We start from the raw sequence: 22,075 nt of genomic DNA on the forward strand, positions 1-22,075 counted from the left end.
CCCATGCGTTGTGAGAGAACAACAGTGGGAGAGGTGGAGGGGGAGAGAGGTGTGTGTTTGTTTGTGTGGGAGGTGGCTGGGGGCTATGGGTTCACTGTAGCAGGACTGGCTGAGGGCAAAAAAGAGAGGCTTTTCAAACGCCTACCCACAGACTCCTGTTCCCCTATCAAACCTTCACTCTCTGTTACGGCCTCCCACAGACACTCTCCATTTGCTAGAAAAGAAATTCAAATACTCATATAGCCGCACAACTCAGATAAGCAATGTGTACCAAAAAAAAAAAAAAAAAAAATCATGAACCTATTATTAATAAAGATTGTATAAAGGCAAGTTAAAAAACCATACCTCAACATTCATGAATAAATTGAATGAATATAACACAAGCACACACGATGAAAAGAACTGAGGAAGTCAGCGCTCCTTTGTTCCATTTGGTAAAACTGGAGTCCTGAGTCCGAATGTCTTGCATAATGCACTGGCAAAGACTTCCTCATTCACGTGCAGGATAACCGTGACCGTGGTGGGGTGTAGGTTTCAAGCCCTGTGTCAACCCTCTTTGAGTTCCTGAAAACCTGACCACTGCATCACTCACATCTAAAAAAACCGAGGAAAGTTCCAAAGGAGGCGCAAATCACAACTGTGTCGTAACCACGGCTGGCACTGCTGGAGCGTACCTACAAGGAGGCAGGCGGGCAGCAGCCCTGGAAACTTGAGTAAATATATTTATGTACTTCTTTCTCCTCAAAGGCACTTCTGGTCAACAGTGTCCTTTTCCGAGACCTCCTCAAAGTGTATTTTACCCCCTGACTTCAAGTTCCAATGGAACAACCCGTGGCTAATCTGAAGCACGGGAAACGCTGGGAAATAAATGTAGGAAGGGAACATATTAATTTGCTTTTTTGGTCACAATATCTCTACATATTCCAGGAGGGTGGGCTTGAATATCTTTGACAGATATTTTGTAAGTGAGCGGACTGTGCGGTACAGTACATACCTCAGCTGTTTACTCCTGCTTAGCAACAACATTGTGTCAGATTGAACGAAGCCCTGAATGTACGACTGTGTATATTTCACAAAAAATGCTACAGGATGCATAATACCACTATCTGGCCTCTTCTTAAAGCAAGCTTTAACAGCACAAAGCCCAAACACTTACAGTGGAGCTTCAGCCTTGATAAATGCCTCATTTACCACAGTCTTTGTCTTAAAGCTAAAGTAAAACTACTGGCTAAGACAAATACGTCCTCTCCTTCTACTGTATGTGCAGTACTTAAGGCTAATGATGAACGAAATAAAAAAGAGAAACTAACAACATTTAAAAAAAAAAAAAAAAAAATCTCTTTTCTTATGTAGACTGAGTTTAGGTCCATTTAACTGGGCATCTTGTCTAAAGATATAAAAAAAAAATAAAAATAAAAATTAATGAACTACAGTAACGCAAGATACCTGAAACACATTTGATTCTTCCAGTTCCTTTTGTTTTTTTTTTTTTTAATTGATCGGCAGATGATGAGTTAGCCTTGGAACCCAGTTTGTCATCTGCTGTCCTTGGCCACTCCCCAAGATGGGACAACCACCATGGAGCCACTCACAGCTGCTGACAGCCAGCAACAATATCAGATCGCTTGTTCAAACAGCAGCTGGTTCATTTGAAGTCATATTTGCCTCCCCTCCACGCTGTCATCACAGGTGGTGTTACACCTCGACCCCTTCGGCAACACAGAGATGAGCCGAGCGCGGGCATGTTGTCATGGCGACGCTGCTGGGGTTGACTGCGGCGGAGATAGTAGTTGTGGTGGTTGGGGGGGATGAGTGGAGTCATTTTTGTGCTTGCTACCTGTGTGGGCTTGTCTGCACCTTGCTGAGTGCGCACACATGCATGAGTGAGGACACCGGCTGTAACAAGCCCAAATTCCAAGGAAGTGCTGTATGTCACACACAAATACACACAGCAAAGTCTCTCTTATGCACGTTATGCGAATTGGACTCTGTAAATGGGAAAAGGAACAATTTAGCTAATTTGATTTCATTTTCAAAAATGTGAAACTCTGGCTTTCCTGTGGGGGCCAGGAAGACAACCCCTCGGTGATCATTACTGGGACTGACGATTTAATTTTCATTTTTAAAACTGTATGCTAGAATCAAATTGAGCCAAAGCTTCAGTGGAACCAACAGAATATTTATAATCCCTCTCCATGCCTCAGTGCTCAGCTTATAAATTAATGCTGAGATCTCTCACATACATCCAAAGCTCTGCCTCTGTCTGTCTCACACACACACACACACACACACACACACACACACACACACACACACACACACACACACACACACACACACACACACACACACACACACACACACACACACACACACACACACACACACACACACACACACACACACACACACACACACACACACACACACACCCTCTAAAGTCTGAGACACATCCCAAGCCAAACTATTGCAGAAGATTACCCTGATGAAACCAGTCAAGTTGATGCTGAATGTAATCTCCTTTGTGCTGCATGTGTGTGTATGTGTGTGTCTGTGTGCACGTTACGTCTGGCACACACTGATGTTCTGGAACCAGAGTGACAACAAGACTATTTTTAGCGGAGGCTGCCCACACATGGGCGAGTTTACAGCCAGGGAATTGTGTTCATGTAACGTAGAGAAGACTGACTGAGGAGCTGACAAACATCCAGCAGTGTCCAGGTGGTGAGACTGAGAGCATGGAAAGCAAAGCGAAGGGGAAAGCTTTGGAAAACTAAACTGGACCTTATATACGAGAGGTGACCACAGCCACTTACACACAACCTCACACACACACACAAACAGACACAACTGGATAACAGTCTTGGCACCTGCACTTCCAGAGAGAAGACTTATGTAATCCAGTCTGAGATATTCCAACAGAGCTTCCAGACTCATGAATTGGAGCTATAGAGTGTGTGAGTGTGTACACGTGTTGGTGTGTGTTTCTGTGCTTGGCACTGGCATTGGTGGGACATAGGCAGCTTGGGGACAGCAGTGAGAGCCCACTGGAGGTTGATAAGGCATAAATTAGTCTCCATGAGTGACAGGAAGCATTTTGCTGGGATGCAGCCACAGGTTACCTGCCACCTCCACTATATCCCCGGGGACGATTTCTCTGGCTTTGATCCTCTGGACAGCCTTGCGGTTCATGCGATACACCTTTCCCATCTCTGGTTCATACTCTTTCAGAGCCTCTATGGCATTCTCAGCGTTGCGCTCCTGTACAGGGAGACATGGGAGGAAATGTAACAGAAAGTGAAGCCAGGAAGCACTTAAAATTTATGTTTTACAATAAATTCGGAAAATCTGTTTTTAAAAATTTAAAAACACAACTTGGAAGGATAAGTCATATCTTTAATAGTTTAGTAGTAGTAGTAGTTTAGTATCAAAAATTCCTGCTTCTTCAATACACACTAAGAAAGGCATTTTCCTAGCTTGGGATCACTAAACTAAATCTGTTTATGTACCTAGCCATCTGAATCAAGAAACCACTTGCATGAGCTCAATGTTTTGTTTGTAGTTTGACCTGATGCACAGACTAGACAGAGATCTACATAAATGATGTCATTGTGTACTGGCTAATTTCCTTCTTACTGTACACTGACTCGTTAGCCATTCCTGGGGTTAGTAACCATGAGAGCATCAGCTGAAAAGAAACAACACATCTCTGTATACACACTACGGAGACACAGGGAGAAGAGTCTGTCTCACCTGCCAGACCCCAATGACAGCGTTGGCAATGAGGATAAGAAGAATAACAATAGGCTCAACAAAGGCGGTGATTGTCTCCTCTCCCTCTTCAAACAGAGCCAGCACCTATATGAACACACAGCACACAGACATATTACTGCAACTCCTGAAGCCGCACGGGAGCTCAAACATTTTCATGGATAGTGTTCTCTGAAAGTTTAGGAGGAAAAATATCTGAACAGTGGTGCAGGAAAATCTGGAGAAAGAAAACCAGACTAAATGGGATTTGGACAGAATCAGTTTAGTTCCAGTAAGTGTTGCTGTAGCTGAGGTTCCCAAGTTTTTTTTTTTTTTTTTGTGTGTGTTGTTTTTTGTTTTTTTATATATATTTTTTTTTTAGTCTGATGCAGTCCCACAGTCGTGTCTGATGGATTCAAGGACCTTTCACTGACACCAACCATCATGTGTGTTTGCTTTAACATTTTAAGCTGAATGTAGTTTAACACAACACAATATTTTGCATAGTCATTAAAGCACTTTTTATTTCAATATAGTTAGGTTTACACTGTGTGGCATCATTTTCACCAGCCACTTGGTTTATACCTCTTTTTGTGCATAACTACAGTAGCTTGTGTTCAGGTGTTTAATCTGATTCACTGTGTGTGTGTGTACATATATATATTTTATTATTATTATATTATTATTCCCTAAAATTAGAAGAGTTTTCTGTAGCCCCTAGCAACTGCAAAACTGCCTCTGCTTGGTGATCTAGTGTGGTTGAAGTCAGAAGAGATCAAATCACGGTCTTCTCTATTCACAGCACTCAGTCTCAAAACAGAAAGGCTGGGAAATGACCACAGAGTCCCGGCCTGTTCTCTGCAGTAAATACTGTTTGAGGTTGTGAGGATCTGAGGATGGAAATAACTGCAGGAGAACTATGCTGCAAAACAGTGTGAAAAGCTAACATTTCTCACATCCTGCTCTGTTCCTCTCCCAGACACCTAAGGGCATTTAAAGCAAATATAACCAAGTATGCTATTATGATTAGTCTAATATAAAAAGCTAATATTAGACAAAGTTAGGCATTTTTGTTCAATTTCGTTGAATTGTGTAGTTGCATTTATACACGTGACACTGGTCCAAGGAGAGATGAGAAATGAAAATAAAATAATTCAAAATAAAAGCTCAGAAACATATACAGCAAAGTAATGACTAGGACCCGAATGCTGGGGCTGCCTCAAGCGTGGTGATGATGCGTAAAATGACAAGAGCAATAAAAATTAATTCGATCCTGCAGGAAATGATTTTAGTGGGGGAAATAAAATCATTGGGATTAAACTGAATGAAGTGAGCTCATTTAAAACACAGTTACTCTCCTGAAGCCCAGTTCTGCAAGAGAAGTGTTTTGTAGCAGTATATGACACACAATATGACACACAAAGAAACATTTATGTAAGCATTCTTAGAGATCTTGCTCTTTGTGTAGCACTGTGTCTTTTAGGGTGTACCCGAGTGCTCTGAATGACTGCACAGTCATGAAGAAAATGAGAGAATGATGCCTGTTAAAACAAATGCTATTTCACCCTCTAGACTGATCTTTTACAACTTCAATCAAATTATGCTCCAGTTGAAAATACCTGCAGGTTTAAAATAACCTGTTGGTTACTATTTAGTTATTGATACATATTATGCTGGTTGTGGACCCATGACATAAAAAAAAAAGAAAAAAGATGTACAGTACGGGCAAAGGTTTGATTTAGCATCATGGTTCTGATTCATGTCACAGATATTTTCTCCTCTTTTGTAGCTTTGGTATGCTCTGCACAAACTCTGTCCTTCACTGTTAAATGCTCCTCTCTATTTTTAAATTCGCTCCTGGGCAGAGAGCAATAGTTTGAAGGTGTATGCTGGAACTGAAGCTAACGCCAAGAAAGCAGTGAATCAAAACAAAGAAAGTCGCAAGCTAAAAAAAAAAAAAAAAAAAAAAAAAATCTAAATTTAAGCTGAGAGATGCTACAAAGCTCCACATAAATTAAGAAAACTGGAGGGTCTGGTAATACTTCATAATACTTCAGAGATTTGTTGCTATGACTGAGCTCTTTTAGTTACCAGTGCTCATGTCATTCCTTATAAATTAATAATATCCATTACAGCTGCTTTAAAGCCATGCCACAAAAACTGCCAAACTATGTGGGCGTCAGGTTTAACTAACAATAGAAATTAGTGGGAAAGGCATTTTTTTTTTTTTTTTTAAATGAAGATAACACGCTCAAATAATGTCTCTGCAGGGAGAGGTAATTTACTACAGTATCCCGTTATTGCAACAGTTTTTTTTTTTCCTCTGCTTTTATATAGCCACATATAATAAAATGACAGCTGCATTCTAGAGAAAGCTGCAAAGATGAGAGTTACTCTAGTGGATGTTATAATGATAAACAAAAGCACATCTTCAGGAGATGATAACAGAAAAAGCTACCACTGCAACACTTTATTATTCCGTAATTTCATGAATGTCGGCCACAGAAGGTAAAATTAGTCCAGGAAGGAGGCAGCAGCGAGAGAGAAAAGGAGATAAAGTGGTTCTATGTTTCAATGACCTTACGGGGCTCATCGAATGATAAAAGAGTAAATTCTCTGCAGAGTATTGAGCAGTGGCATGCAAGTCATGGCAGCTTGAGCTTGGTCGATAGCTCATCATTCCCCGTCATTTGGGACGGTAAATTTCCACTGCCTAAATTGAGTTTAGAGGGCAACAATGTCAGTCCTCCAAGTATGTGTCGACTGAGGAAGACGCAGACTTTCAGATGAGTGGGATTTCTTTTGGGTTTTGGAAAATGAAGAAATTTTGGCGCTTAGCTCCTCTCATCTGAAACAAAATTAAAGCCTAATTGTCAAATCAGCTTTAAACAGTGCTGTACACATCCCACAGTGCATAGCTGAACACTGAGACACTTGCCGACAGATGGCCCATTATATCCAAACATCTCCAGAGTTTTGGAATATCACACAGTGGTAAGCCAAGTAGAAAAACTGTTCTCATTCAAATCAAATTGATCATAAGGTCACCTTTTGAAAAAAATATGCGATTAACCAAGAAGGCTTGAGACACAATTAAACTGTCACTTGTCCCTTCCTGGATTCTCCTGAGCCACTCTGCATTAACTTGATTTCATGTTGCGGAAAAACAAATGGAGGATCAGCTGTCTTTCTTCCCTAAGCTCAAGGGGAGGGAGTGCACCGATTGTTCCAGCTAAATGAAAGCAGACAAACATGATGGAATCGTTTGATGAATTCAATTGAGCATAATATAGGATGTGAATTCAATTTCCCCTTTTTGGCTGATCCCTAATCCCTGACCTGACCTACTTTGTTTGTGTCATGTCAAGGGTGAGAGAGTCTAATCATCTCAATTTGATGTTCAAAATAGCAGGCAAATGAGCACCAGGTTTCAACTTTGATTCAACTCCCCAATTCCACTGGAGAGTAAAAAAAGAGGCTCTGGACGGTAATATATTTTTGATTTAAGTCAGATCAGGTCAGAGGGAAACTTCTTCCTTAGTTGAAACCAGGTTGTGATGATATTGTGAATCATTAGTGTCTGTGCAGCAGCAGAACGGGGCCTTGCTCCACTATAAGCAACATTTTTAAAGTAAGGAAATCCTAATTTATGAGCAAAAGTAAGCTCACACTCCTGAAGTCCTGCAGCTACAGCCCAAACTTTCGGTGCGAGGCTCTCACCAACACACAGAGAAGTTTAGAAGTTTGAAAAGATATATCGTGTTACATACATTTTTAGAGCAACTTTCCTACTTTCAGAAATAGCAGCAGCAATTCCATCCCAGGGCACCAGGGACATGCTGTAATGGATGGAAAAGTTATTATGCAGTCAGGATTCCCCAACTCCACCCTTCTTTGACCTTCGCCGCCCTCAGAAGGCGAACCCGGGTCACAGTTGGAGGCGCTGCAGCAGAGGCAGCGTTGTTTGATAGTTTTGTTTCCAATTCAACTAAAGTACTGTTCCCTTCACTGAAACCATATCAACACTGGCTGGAAAAGCTCATAATGCACAAGTTTCCACATGAAAAAAGGACCACAAAGTAGGGTGAATAGCCTTTCACGGGGGAATAAAGCTTCCTAAAGCTAATGGAGCAGTTTATTAGGTGGCAATTTCCTGGCCAATGTCCAATTTGCGACTCAAATCCCAAAAGGGTCTTCTGGAGAATTATCAACAAATACAATGACAGCCGCTGGTGTTTTAATTAGCTGGGTCCCACTTACAAAGGAGACGCAAGCTGCCAACAGCAGGATCCGGACCAGGAGGTCTTCAAACTGCTCCACCACCAGCTCCCACAGGGATTTCCCTGGAATATACAGACAGGCAGACAACCATCACACATCTGTATGCGTCACACTTAATTTGAGATTATAGATAAATAAATAGATGGATAAATAGATAGATTGATAAAGGGGGATATATATATATTAATTGTAATTTTTTTGGTGGGAGGGTCCTTTCCCTTAACACCGGAATCAAATTCCAGTTCCTGATTCTGATATTAGCTACCTCATGTTCATTTATAGCTGTACAACAAGTTAATCCCTGTATTTACAAGGAGACATGGTGTGTGTCCATGGGTGGAAAGCTGCAGTAGTGTATACTTGCAAAGTTTACCCCTCAGTCTACGGAGAAGAAAAGATCCTGGCTAGAAACACTTAATCAGGTAGTAAAGGGTGGAGGATTGCAGCTCCCTGGAAAAATCAATATTTACCTTCTTCAGCCGGGAGCTCTGTGGATGTCCCACCACGTCGGTTGTAAAGGAATAGAATTGCCCGGGCCAAGGAGAGAGAGAGAGAGAAAGACAGGGGGTTGGGTGGGGTTGGGGGGGGGGAAGCAAAGAGACGTTAATACATTTGGTAAAGTCAGCCTGACTTGGAGATGCACATACACACCCCAGACTGGTCCAGCTTGGTTACATTGACTAAATTCTGCAGGACGGCAGCAAAATTATACTCAATGGGAGAATTGCTGTCGGCAGTCATCCTGTTGCTGAAACCAACAACTGCCACTATAACTCCAATTGATGCTTTATGGATTCATAACTCATCACGTTTTAAATACCTCCCACAGTACCTTCATTAAATCCACAGGATAATGACTCGACAGTCACTGCAATAACAGCCTACCAAAGCTGAGGTACCGCAGGTGTTGATCTTGTAAGGGTTAACTGAAAACACTGATGGCCTTTCTGCCACCAAACAATACCAAATCAATAATAATCAAAAATGGTCTCAGTGTACCATTGATGAAGTGGATGAAGAGGTCAGTTTTGTTAGTTCAAGCCATTGTTTTTTTTTACATAAAACGAATCTAAACCAAAATCATCTTCACAAACTAATCTCTATTTTCTACACATATACTTTACTTTCTCAGCTAAGTACATGGTCTATTCATTTTAAGAGAATAGCTTTAAATAATAGTCCGACAACATATGTTCCCAAAAACCACATTGGCTAATTCAAACAAGCCTAAACACTAAAACCACTGGAGACTCTTATTCAACTGAAAGAAAGAACATTTGGCCATAGTTACAGAAAGTTGAAAAATTAGGGAATTTGCTGCTGTCCGACTGGCTTTCCAGCTCCAGAATATTAATCATTCAAATATCCACTGGTGGAAAGTAAGCACATTTGCCCATTGAAGTACTTCAACCATACACAATTTAGATTCCAGTGAGGCAAATGACACTGCATCTATAATAAAGTCAAATCATACAACAACACATGGCACTGAAATTGGCCATTTTGCATAATGAGCACTTTTACTTTTGGTATATTTAATACATAATGATGCTTTTCATTCACTAATCAAAATGGAAAACATCCAACTGTTCCAGCCTCATAATTGTTTGATACCTTTATCGGTGAAACTTCATTTATCACACAAAGGAGGAGAGTGTTACTTTTTCCTCCAGACAATCATGTCTGAGAATTGTTCTTACTATTGTTCTTATTATCTTATTCTTATATTCTGATTAATGAAGTTTTGTTTTCAATTTACTAAAAAGATAAAAGAAAAAAAAACATGAAAATAAGCGTGAATGTGGTGGTCACGTTGAATCCCACACTGCAGCCTCCGTCTCTAAACTGACGGTCAGTGCAGAAGCTGCTTCCTGTATTACAGCCCCCACATCCCTGCTTTTTTGGTGTTGTTGTTTTTTTTGTTTTTTTTTTATCTCTGCATATACTCTCCTCAAAAAAGAATTGGAAAAAAAAATATAACAGCCTGGTCTTTTTGTTCACATTGTTTTCTTTTCTCATCAAGCATTTACAAAGAAAAGCTGCCTTTTGCTGCATTTGAGACAACCACTCTGATTTGATTACCAGAACACAACACCCACCACACACATGAGTCACTGGTGTGAGTAGAAAACACATCAGTCATGTTCTAAAAACATTCAAAATGACAAGTACTGTTGATCAATGTCACCATAATGAGACACTGGTGTGATTAGTCACCGCATTTGTCAGGTTCTCATCAAGTCCAACGCAAAGCTGCGACCCAACAGGTCCAATGTAACAAACAACATCCATCACATCTGAAGAACATGATGAGCGATGACGACCTCCATTTGGCTTGTTTTCTGCTCAGTATTTCTGCATTTGTGGCACGTCGTCATTTCTTCTTTGGGTTTTCATACAACCTGACACCTCAGAAAAAAAATAAGATACATATCATAATTTGGTATGCTACTTCTCATTGGATCATACGCAGTCTAAGGCAGTAAAAGGACTTGCATTACAGCATGCATTATTAAACGACTGAGGAAAAGCTGCTATATTTAGGAGGCACTGGGCTGTAACCCTAAATAACAGCAGTGTTCTCTTTGAGCAGTGGAAACCTCGTGTTTCCCTGCATGTTTTGACCAGACCACGCTACACGAGTATCAAACGTGACCCTTTGGAGAGAGGAGCTGGAAAGGCCCATGACGTGAGCCCTGAGCCTCCTTCCAAAAACAGAGCGCTTGGAGGCGCAGGCACGCATGCGCCCCCACACACACACACACACACACACACACACACACACACACACACACAGACAGAAAGAGAAATTATTTTACACCATAACATCTGGAATCAAACATGTCTGAGCCGCTGACCTTTGCTTTGACACTTTGTCTCCTGCACATGAGTTTGGCATAATCTATTCGCACGCTGAGCGGAATGACCCTTGCACAGAGGTCAACTTTCAGCTCCACAAATGACCACACTCAGCCTGTGTAACACAGCTGATGAGTCATTGTGAATAAACTTGCTGTCTGGAGGGTTTTCAACGTTCAGGTTGGACACAGTTGAACCCTCAGGGGACTTTTGGCTGCACTTTGCCGGCAGCATCAGCGGGAGAAATGTGGAGAAGTGGGCTCTGCTGTTTTCCATGCTCCACCGATCTGACATAAGCCTGTTTCCCCATTACTGCGCCTCCTTGGTTGTATAATGTTTTTATGGCAGACAGGCTGGCTGCAGCTCGAGGGAAAGAGACAAGGACTGACTGACTGAAAGGACAAGCGAGACTAGAGGGGAAAGAGAGAGAGGGAGGAAGGAGGGAGGCTAAGGGCTGGAGGTGTTGAGCGGGGTTCCCCTGCTTCCCTCTGCCAAGGATTCCCTCACAGTCATCTGGGCTGTGTCAACCCGAGGCTTGCCCAGGCACATTCCTGAACACTGACTTCATCTCTCTCTCCCCTGCTCCCTCTCCCTGTGTCCCCACAGCACCTCCCCACCTCTCCCCTCATGGCCCAGACAATGAATAAAAGAGCCTGTTTATGTGCAGCAAAAAAAAAAAAAAAAAAAAGTCGGGCAGCACCGAATAGAGGGGAGACACTTCCTGGAGACAGTTGCCAACAACAGCAAGGAGTTGCTTTCTCTGTCCAGAGGATAGTCAGGAAGCAGAGCAGGAAAGTGGCCATGTATCTATCTGCAGCACATACCATGTTCTGATAAAGGAGCTTTCACTGCAAGCTGCTCTTGTCTGTCTGCTCTGACTGAGTCCATTAACAAATTACTGTCTGGATTATTAGGACCCCCAGTAAACCTCACATCTGAGTGTGGTTAACAAGCTAGAGTTAAGGCTGTAATGTGTAAACTACAAACATTAGAGAGGTTTAGCAGTTACCATGACAACTTGGACCACGAGGGCTGTTTGAGAGTGAGGTAATGTGCTGGGGTCTGTCAAAATTTACCAAGAATAATCATTATACAATCAGCGGAGCTTTGATACGGCATGTTCCGACTGCAGGCATCACAAAACCCCCACACACTGATGTGAACAAGTGTATTTTTTGTGTTTGCAGGCGGAATACAGTATACAGTTACCAAGAGTGATAACATACAGGCAAGAAGACACGCCTCTAAATAAACAGCGAGCAGCCAGCTTGTGAAGTGTGAGCAGGGAGGCATAAGAGGGGTGGGGGCACGAAGGCACGGTTGTGTTGTGCAGTAAGTGGCTCCTGCTCCGTTCACTGACAATGAAAGAGTAGAACAGGCCTATAAATACCGTGATGGTAACCCCAAATGGCATAGTCTACTATGGCCTCATATATCTGCTCACTCTCCTAATGTACTCTCCCACCGGAAAAGGTTGGAATGCATTAACCATATCAAATGTGAATTCTGAGTGTATTCAATTCTGTTCCCTAACTTTATTATCTCTGGAGCATACAGGGCAACAGAGGTAACTGCAGAGGAAACGTCTGCAGCCTGACAGTTTTCTTTATTTACACAAATGTCAATGGAGGGCTTCCCTTCTCTGCGGAAGTTATACACAGTTGTCTTAAGAGGGTGAGTGTTACCAGGTATCTTCAGGCATGCAGCTCTAAGGGAGTAGGAAGTGGTACCGAGTCACTAATCCCTCCGCTGCAGCATTATGAAACTGACACGGAGCCCGGACACACAGCTACTCTTCACTCACTATCAGCCCAGAAGCCTCTCATACTGGATTAAAGCTGCTGTATTTAAACACATGGCTCAAATGGAACAACAGTGTCATTTGCAGCAATACGTTGAGGTAAATGCTAATGCCAGCAGGCTAACAAGCTGATAAGATGAGCATGTTTAACAGATACAATATCAATCATTACCTAATTAGTACATAACAAATAACATAGTTGAGTCTTATCAGAACTGGGATAGTGTCATTAGCTTAGCAGGCATTTGGTTATCAACTTTTAAATGCTGTCATCTATGTGTGTTTCTGTAAAGCCAAAGAATATTTTCAGCATTGTGGACAAGTTCAAAGTTCAATCTACTGGAAAAATGGCCATGAAAAGGAATCATAAAAAAACGATTACAGTTCATCCCGTGAGGACTGACTGTGTGTGTGCCCAAATAAAAGGCAACCTGTAGATTATTTAAGGTTATATTTAAAAATAATAATAATAAATAAAATAATAATAATAATAATAATAATAATAATAATAATAACAACAACAACAGCTTCATGGTGATGCAAGAAATTCAACAAATTCAGTAGGATTCATCCTTTCAGAACCTTTAATTTTGTGCCATTCCATCCAGTAGACAGAGAAATTTAAGTTGATATATAGAACATTTCATCATCAGGGGGCACTAAAGAGGAACCAGCATCACCAGATTCCCAATCTGATGGGACTGAATGGAGAAAGTATTAATAGTACCTATTATGTTTGACAACCTGATCACTCTGTTAATCCATTTAATGATGGAGAAACAGAGAGAAAATATCCCAGACTGCCAAAGCTGCACTGAAATCTCTTTCTGAGGCTCATCTTTGAAGGACTACCACCTCAAAGAGAGGGGCTTACCGTCAAAGTGGAGATTCTATCCTTCTCAGCCAATTACGACAGGAAATGAGACGGAGCTTGATGGCTGCTGCAGCTGACCATTGGCTAATTACTGTCTGACATCAAGTTCTGGTCACGGAAAAAACAGGCTGGATTTTTCCTCTGAAGATTGCACGTGGTAGAATATTCTGAAATTATACGCTTATTATTATTATATGCTTCGATTTGAAATTATTTGGGATTTTCAGATAGCAAACCATATTTTACTAAATAGCTTCCTCCCTACGGTTTCATCTTGAAATCAACAGATTTTGGACACTCTGATGAGGAAATTTTGTCTGCTACAAACATTTGGACACCACAGATGGCATGAGTCAAACTGCTTGAGATTACTTAAAATTAACAGTGTTTATGCAATAACTGCACATACACTCTATACTATTTGTTGCACACTGGATTCAGGTTTAAACACGCACACCACATAAGTGTCACTACACCAAGTTCATCTGGCGAATTGTAGATGAAAAGGAAAAGGGCCTGTCAACCAAGTAGGACATGCATGAGGTGATTAGCACAAAGCAGATATCTCGTCAGGGCTCAAGCTTCCTCTTTAGGGTCACAGCTGTGCAAAGAGCCATTTTTTGAACATTTCAACAGGCTAGTGAGGAAGATGGCACCCAGCCACTCAGTAGCCAAAAGAAGAAACTGAATGTGGTGAAAAATAGACAGCAATCTCCCTAACGTCAGACTGAAATATGTGTTAACGCTACACTATTTATAGGCTTCGTTCTAGGTTTGGAAACCAGAGCGGCACTTCTATCCAATCACATGCCTGTTACAGTACAACTTTACTAAGCCCCGTGGCAGCGGAGGCCAAACACTACTGACAATTTCAAATGTATCTATATGGCAAATGTAATCTATGCAGCCAAAGCCTGAGCTGTAATTGCCCAAAAACCATTAAAAACACATCAGTGAGATACAATTTTGCACTAGGTGCTACTAGGGCTGCTGCTGTAAACAATACAAACAAAAATTAATGGTTTAGAAAATGATTCAGCCTTAAAAAAAAAAAAAAAAAGCATGTATGTTTCACACCCATCTTCACAAAATAGTGACACTGATGGTATAGAAGATTTCATTTAAATCAACATTAATTTAATGGGTTTTGTTTACAGTAACAAAAATGCTGCATATAAACTTGGGGTCTTCATTTTAATGCAATGTCCATACATCCCTCTGTCTGTCTTGGATGTACCCCTGACGGGCTAAATTAAGATAACTACTGAGAAGCCAAAATAATGATTTCAGAAAAACTGCAGTATTTGCTGCCTTTTTATCAATATTGTCAGAGATAACTTTATCCATACAGTTCAAAAAGAAAAAGGTGGAAATAAAACTGTAATGAAAATTTGTGTCTATTTGGCCCATAACACAGATTGTTATGGCAGCACATGAGACATTGGCATTTGGCAAATTTGTCTTCCTCATCCTCTCATGAATTTGTTTTTTGCCAGTGATCACGGTCTAGCCTCCTGGAGTTGTCGTGGGACTAACTAGATGAAACGCCGGTGAAAGGAGGTTCCCACCTGATGACCCCAAAGACATGCTAGTTACCACTGCTCACTGGGCTAGTTAGATATAATTATCGTTAGGGCACGTAGGGCAGGGCGCTAGCCTATTGTTAGGGAGTTAGTCACTGAGTCTGGCCCATTTTTTGTAGCATGAGTTTCTTGTGTTTACTCTGAATTGCCGCGATGTCAAAATCTTTTTATGAATAAAAAAATCTGGTTAAGTTGAATGAAAAAATGTAAGTGGATTACCAGCAAGGCTCCAAAAAGGACAGCAGAAAACATGGGAAGTGTGAGTTCTCCATGTATAAACAAAAAGAAGTGAAACAGTTTGGACATAAAACGTATAAAGAAAATCCACTATGAAATAATGATGCGACAGGATAAGGAAATTATACTCTTGGTCTGTTTTGACAGAACAGTTTCCTTTCAGCTAAACCTGTCCCAGTGAAGTGGAACAGGTTTGTCCATCTGACCCAAGCACATCACTTTTCTAGTATTTACTTTTTTTTTTTTTTTTCCAGCCACACAGCTCATTCTGGTGCACAGACAGCTCATCTCTGTGACTGCCTTTAAGTGACCTATTCACTTTACGGTTCACACACTGAAGGCAGACACATACTGTACGACATATGCTGCCAGTTCTCAAAACACAAACACCTCACATCTCCAGAGTGACTGGACGGTTCTATTCTGCGGCATTGCGTTAGGCCTCAATGACTCAACGTCACGTTACATTAAAGGCATGATGGTGACTGACAGATGAAGAGGTGGGAGAGAAGAAGACAAGGCCAGTGACAGGCTGCAACAAGATCACAGCGTCGTTGCGGGCGGCCAGGCAGGCACATACAGAGCCGAGCGGAGGTGACTCAAACGACTTTTCTACAACTTAACTCTCCTTCCTCAGTCCACGTACAACGCTGTGTTACCTCAATTCAACTCTCGGCAGTTTTCAGAACAAGTGACAGTGAAGTGGAAGCCCCCTTACTGAGGAGTGCACCGCAATGTGCCTTCAAGAGCGTGTCGGTGTGAGGGAGGAGGAGGAGCAGGAAGCAGAAGAACACCTCTCGCATTTCAAACCAAGGAGCAAGTAAGTCAAACTGCTTTTATGTTGAATTGAAGAACAGGAAGAGAGACAACACTGTGTGAGAGCCCACTAAAGGAAGTTGTAATTATTCCTGGCAGAAGCCAGGGTGAGGATTGTATAATGTCCCAAAGATGGTATCATCTACTGACCATAACCAGCAATGTCAGACACCCCTTGAATTGCATCAGTGATATCAAATAAAATACCTTTTAGGTGCCAGAAGGTTATTGCTTTTGGAAAACATGACTAACAATTGAACAGGTAGTAAAATAGCTGCAATCAGTGGAAATTGTAATGATTGTTCTCAACATTGACTAAGGATGGATGATGGAACATGATAGTGCAATGACATGAACTGCTCGCTTGTTTAACCTGAATATGTTGCGCAATTGTGCTTCTAAGCACTGCACTGCAGGGAGTGTCAGGTTTTGTAGATCTAGACTAATTTTGTTTTCAACTGAGTGAACTAATATGCAGTAATGATGTCTCCCATTTATCCACAGTTCCACGAAGCGTGTAACATCTAAAGAACTCCAGCTTTGACGTTACATGTTGTCACATTAAAGCACAAATTTCTCCAAAATGGTGGAGAAGGAATCAATAAATGAACACCTCCTTCCTCCCCGCAGTCTTCCCCTCACCCCCTGCCCAGAAACAAACAAACAAACAAACAAACAAAAAAAAAAAGACTGATTGCTCATGGGGACAATATGCCCTTTCACTGACACTAAAAATTAATGCACCGTGCCTTTGAATTGAGGTTGTGATTTTGAGGGCGCACAATACAGTCATCAAACAGCACAAGCTGTAAAAGCACAAACATTATTTATGCACCCCCACACTCAGAGCACGTGTGTGTGTGTGTGTGTGTGTGTGTGAAAGTCAGTCAGACAGAGAGAGAGAGAAAGGCCTTTGACTTCCTCTCTGACATCAGAGAAGCACAAATGGTGTCAAATAGCGAATTACCATGCTAGTAGTTCTCAACTGTATATTAGCAAGGTTACCATAGTATGCGACCAAGTTTCCAATTCATGAGTTGCTAACGGGCAATAAAAGTAAGATGTGAATAAAAGCCTAGCCATCAACTATCTGCAGCACCGACCTGCCACATGCTGCGTCTCAGCTCATTTTCCAACATCTCAGAAAAGGGTTCAGAAACCACGACGCCAGTCAACAGGGTTTCTATGTCACAGCATATCAAAGTGCTGACAGAAAGGCAGGAAGCCTGGACACCACTTGCCTGCACCGAAAAACAAGATTTTATGTGTTTTCCTATAACATCATGCGGCAACAATCTATACAATCTATATTTTTAACCACTCTGTGATTAAAATCAAATGAATTGGACAGTATGGCTTTGAGTTGTCTGAATGAATGCTGCAATCTGTGATTAATGAGGAAAATTACCCCATAAGCAGGGCACAACGCAGACCCTCTGGGTTATTCATCGAAGAAATGAGGCAGTGCACCCTCACAACATGCATTAATTGTGAAAGCAAACAGGGAGGGGGTCAGATAATGTTTCTGGAAACCAGCAGTGTTTGAATTCTCTTATCCAACCCTGAAATGCATGATGCAAATCGAGTGTGGAAAAAAAAAAAAAAAAAAAAACCTCTTTGGTCCCAAAGAGTGTTAAGTCTAAGTCAAACAAGTTACATTGTCTCCCCTCCTCCTGCAGGGACTTAAAGCAGCGAGCTGATGGTGAAATGACAGAAGAAGTCACATTCATCTGTTTTTCACCCTCCCATGCCCAAACTGAGACAAACACGGACACACACGCACACAAACACATTGGAAATTTTGTTTGTGAACATGTTGATTTAGGTTAATGATCCTTCGGGAAATCAGATCCTGCTAACCATTACACGGAGTGAAACATGGTGCATGCATGTCAGCGGGAGTAAGGTAATCATACCACCCGCAAACAGCTTTGAACAGCTCCCTGGAACAAAACACCACAGCTCACAGAGTCCTTGCAGTCGACTACAAAGTCTGTGGTTTGTGCGCAGAGGGGAAGGAGCCGTTTAGCAGCTGTACATCACTTTGCAGTGACATGAACTAAAATAGTAAACATACCAAAGCCAAATTAATAGTTTTTTTTTTTCCCTTTTTTGGCTTGCGGAGGAGCAGCGTGGATCACCCCATGCACTCAGACCCAAAAAGGGAAAAAGGGTATTCCCTCCCTCCATTTATCTGTAACATGCTTGTATAAGACAGGAAGTTCACAGCTAAAGCGAAAGAGATGTTATCTGTGGCAAGACGTTGCTTTTTTTCCATGAAGTCATCACAAGCCCCTGGGTAGAGTGGCTGGCTGCAACAAAAGGGCTTCTGTTTTACTGGCACAATGTGCCGCTCTACTCCACAGCTTGGCCACACATGCAAATGACAGGCCAGGAGGGAAAGGTGTGGTGATGTCAGGTCTGGATCAACATGAAAATACTCTTCAAACACCAGCTGAGAGTAAAAGATTTAGGGGGGCCGAGGGGGGCTCCTCATGTGTGAGGTCTGCTGCACAACCCGCACTGACAGGAACCGAACCTTGCCTTTTCACCGGAAGCACGCCTGACAGAAAACCATTTGACTTGCACTGTCAATGCCCTGCTGATCTTTATCACACTAAAACAGTCTAAAGGCCCGACTCGCCACTTCCCTCTGTGATTCTGTAATATGAACTGGAAGGTATAAACCTCCTGAAGAACAACAGCTGAAAGTGAAAACAGGTTGTTCAAGATTTTCTGTTTCATTATCTTCACCACCTCATCCTCTTGAATCGCAGTGGCCCGGGCCTGCCCGCCCCGAACTTCCTGATCCCAGGGATGTCTGTGAACCGGGTTGGACATGGGGTGGCCTCAGGGGAGCTGCTGGACAAAGGTCCCTGATCGATCACAGCCGGATGATGTCTCCGAGTGGATGATTTCAACACAGGCATGTGCATCAATGAACGTACCACTTACATTTCCACCAACTGCGCGCCTGCTGTTTTTTTTTTTTTTCCTTTTTCTTTTCTTTATAAATTAAATTTATTTATTTATTTTTACACGCACCAACTGACTGAAAACAAAACTGCAGCAGCTGGATTTCACGGCAAATCACTCGACATGGGCTGTAACAAACACGCGCCAGCTACGGAGGGAAATTGGGGAGGGGGGGGGGGGGTTAGAAATATCAAAGTACTCACCGTTCGGTCCATATTTCTCCAAATTGACTTTGACCTGTTCCAAAGTCAGCCCGGTGTTTTCGTTCACGCCGAAGTTGTCTAAAACTTCAGTCGCTGATTTAGTGTGTGCATTTTCCATCTTGGTGGACTGGGTTTAGATGATCAAGCTAAAATACATGTAGTATCGAAATGCATGTATTGTAGCAATCGGAGGGTGCGTGTGTGTGTGTGTGTGTGCGCGCGCGCTGGGAGGTGGAGATGGGGAGAAAATTATTTCCACCGACGGACGCTGAGGCGGCGGAGTCTCGGTCCTCTGGCTCTGTCACCTGTCCCCCCCTGCAGAAAAGCTATGGCTCCGCGGTAGAGACGCTGCTGTCGCTCTTTTGATCGACTGCCGGTGCTACTTCATCTCCATCTGAAGGTGTGCGGGCTCCGTGCGGGGCGGACCGCCTCTCCGCGGCTGAGCACTCCCTCCTGCGCTCCCATTGGCTGCGCGTACCTGAAGCCTCATGCGAACGCTCCAGACATGTTGCTCTGAGGGCACCTCTGTAGATCCGGGTTTGTCACCGAGCAGCCTCATAAAGGCACTACTTTGTGTTTATTGCTCTTCACAGGGAAACCGTTGTGCATCCACGCACTTGGATCAGAAAGTGCCTTTCCGAAGGGCACCATAAAACAATGGATTTAAATCCCTCAGCAAATATCTGCTGCTGTCTATGCAAAACCTGGACGGAGTTCAAGTGCTTGTTGTATGAACTGTGTATGACAGTGTCAGCCCTGGAGCCACCTGCACAAAGGAGGCCAGCTGACTGCAGCTTTGCCCTGAAAACAAGTCAGATAGAAATAATGCTGACTAATTTCAAAGTTTCAAATGCATCCTCTCTCCCCTCTACACTTTCCACTCTGACGCTGTCCCCACCGCTGGCAAGAAAGAAGAAATCATGGTTTGTAATTTGTGGTTTGTTGCAGAGTCAGCAAAGAAATAAAGTGTCTGTTATTACTTAAAATGTGCATTTTTGAGTTTATGCATCTTGTTCGGATATGACTGAATTCTCTCGTTCAGCTGTACCTTAAAACCCCAGAGAGCCGACTGGCTTGGGCCAATATTTCAGCGGGTCTCTGGTTGGAAATGAGTTACATACGCTGAAACCGACCTAACACCAATGATGGGAACGCACACTTTGGTGCAAACAACATACATCACATATGGAAATTATCTGCTCACTGCAGTGTTTGTAGATGTGATCCAAGACGTCATAATATCTGAAGAAGATAGAGTGGCTGTGGCGCAGCAGATGATACTGGTCGGTCAGTTATTTGTGAGAATGGCATGAGGAAAGAAAATGCTCTCATGTCTGGTAGTTTAGGTATCCAGGCTTCCAGAGAGAGAGAGAGGGGAATTGGAAAAGGTCCTGGACTGAATGGAACCTGGACTGATTTTCCCTGCATGTTGTCTGGATCTTGATGAGTCTGAGTCCTGGTGGAAGGCCAATGACTTTTATTGTACTGTCTTCACAGTTTGCTGCGGTTATTTCCTATCCAGTTTCATGGCTGCTCTGACCCAGACTGTGATGATTTTGATGACTGTGGTGTAGAACTGGCTCCTCTGGCAGACCAGACTTCTTTAATTGCCATAGAAACTACTTCCTTTCCTGGGTTGACTATGATTGGCAGATATCTGTTGGCGTCTCATTAAGTCCACTCTCCACAGTCACTCAATATGCAGATTGGTGAATGGTTGTAGTGTTATTGAACAGCTGGGTCCTTGGAGATGCAGTTTTTGGCAAAGAGGAAGTGGAATATCTGGATACCAGAAGTGACTTTCCTAAGCCTTACCTGCCCTTTTCCTGTTCGCCAGGAAGCTGTTGCTCCTGGGAAATGGTGGAGAAGTCTGGAATGATTCCCAGTTTCAGTATCCTAAGTCTACGAACTTCCTACCCAGGATAGTGCCTACGCTGCAGGACACAGTGCGGTCCAATAGTGACTCAGACTTACACTGCCCTGTTACCCAGATGGCAAACTGTAGGGAGTCCTGTGATGTTCTTCAGATGGGCCACCACCAGTTGTTCAAAGGACTTCATGACAGGCCTGTAGTTATACAGGCGTGTGATGATTTGAGCAAGAAGGGGATTTCACAGCTCCAGGGGTCATTGACGATCTGAATGGAGGTTGGAGCGTGGCTTCCAGAGAGGAGGGGGACACCCTACCTGGAGTTACACAACAGCCAGAGAATTCATGAATATTTGGTGTGTACCCAAAGGCTGTTTGTTGAATTATCAAAGTTGATAGCCGCAAAAGATATAGATAGAATGACATCAGTTCTTATTTAAAGTTGCATTTATTTTCAAATTAATGTATTGATTTAGTTAAAGGGAGAGAAGAAGAATTGAGCATCAGCTATTGCTGGACCTCTGCACACAGAAGCACATCTTAATTGAAAATAGGTCTCAGACATTTGTGGAGAGGAGACTACTAGCCAGCGTTGGTCTTAATGATCAGACTAAGATGAAGATTGAACTTCTGTTCTGTTTGGTTTACAGGGGTTTTGTCATATTTATCTACGGGTCACAGCACCTTTACACGTGGAAAAATAGCAGCAGGGGAATATGGAGTGTAAAACAACAACATTCATGCCAGTTAAACACAAACTCTGACACCTGTGACCTTGCAGTTTTGAAAAGAACATTTTACACATACACGCTTGGTCTTCATTGGC

At 42.5% G+C, this 22,075-nt stretch overlaps 1 protein-coding gene across 1 annotated transcript in view; it reads right to left on the reverse strand.

The window, feature by feature from the left end:
• atp2a3 (ATPase sarcoplasmic/endoplasmic reticulum Ca2+ transporting 3) overlaps positions 1-19,793 on the reverse strand; it is a 40,061-nt gene extending 20,268 nt beyond the window's left edge. The window contains exons 1-5 of the mRNA XM_029518646.1: positions 19,381-19,793; positions 8,502-8,519; positions 8,011-8,093; positions 3,754-3,858; positions 3,123-3,261 (exon numbers count right to left, since the gene is read on the reverse strand). Coding sequence (XP_029374506.1) covers positions 3,123-3,261; positions 3,754-3,858; positions 8,011-8,093; positions 8,502-8,519; positions 19,381-19,498 — 463 coding nt within the window. The 5' untranslated portion in view covers positions 19,499-19,793. The remainder of the gene's footprint in view (positions 1-3,122; positions 3,262-3,753; positions 3,859-8,010; positions 8,094-8,501; positions 8,520-19,380) is intronic.
• Between the last annotated feature and the right edge of the window lie 2,282 nt (positions 19,794-22,075).

The sequence above is a fragment of the Echeneis naucrates genome, chromosome 14, assembly GCF_900963305.1.
Source record: "Echeneis naucrates chromosome 14, fEcheNa1.1, whole genome shotgun sequence".
NCBI classification, from domain to species: Eukaryota; Metazoa; Chordata; class Actinopteri; order Carangiformes; family Echeneidae; genus Echeneis; species Echeneis naucrates.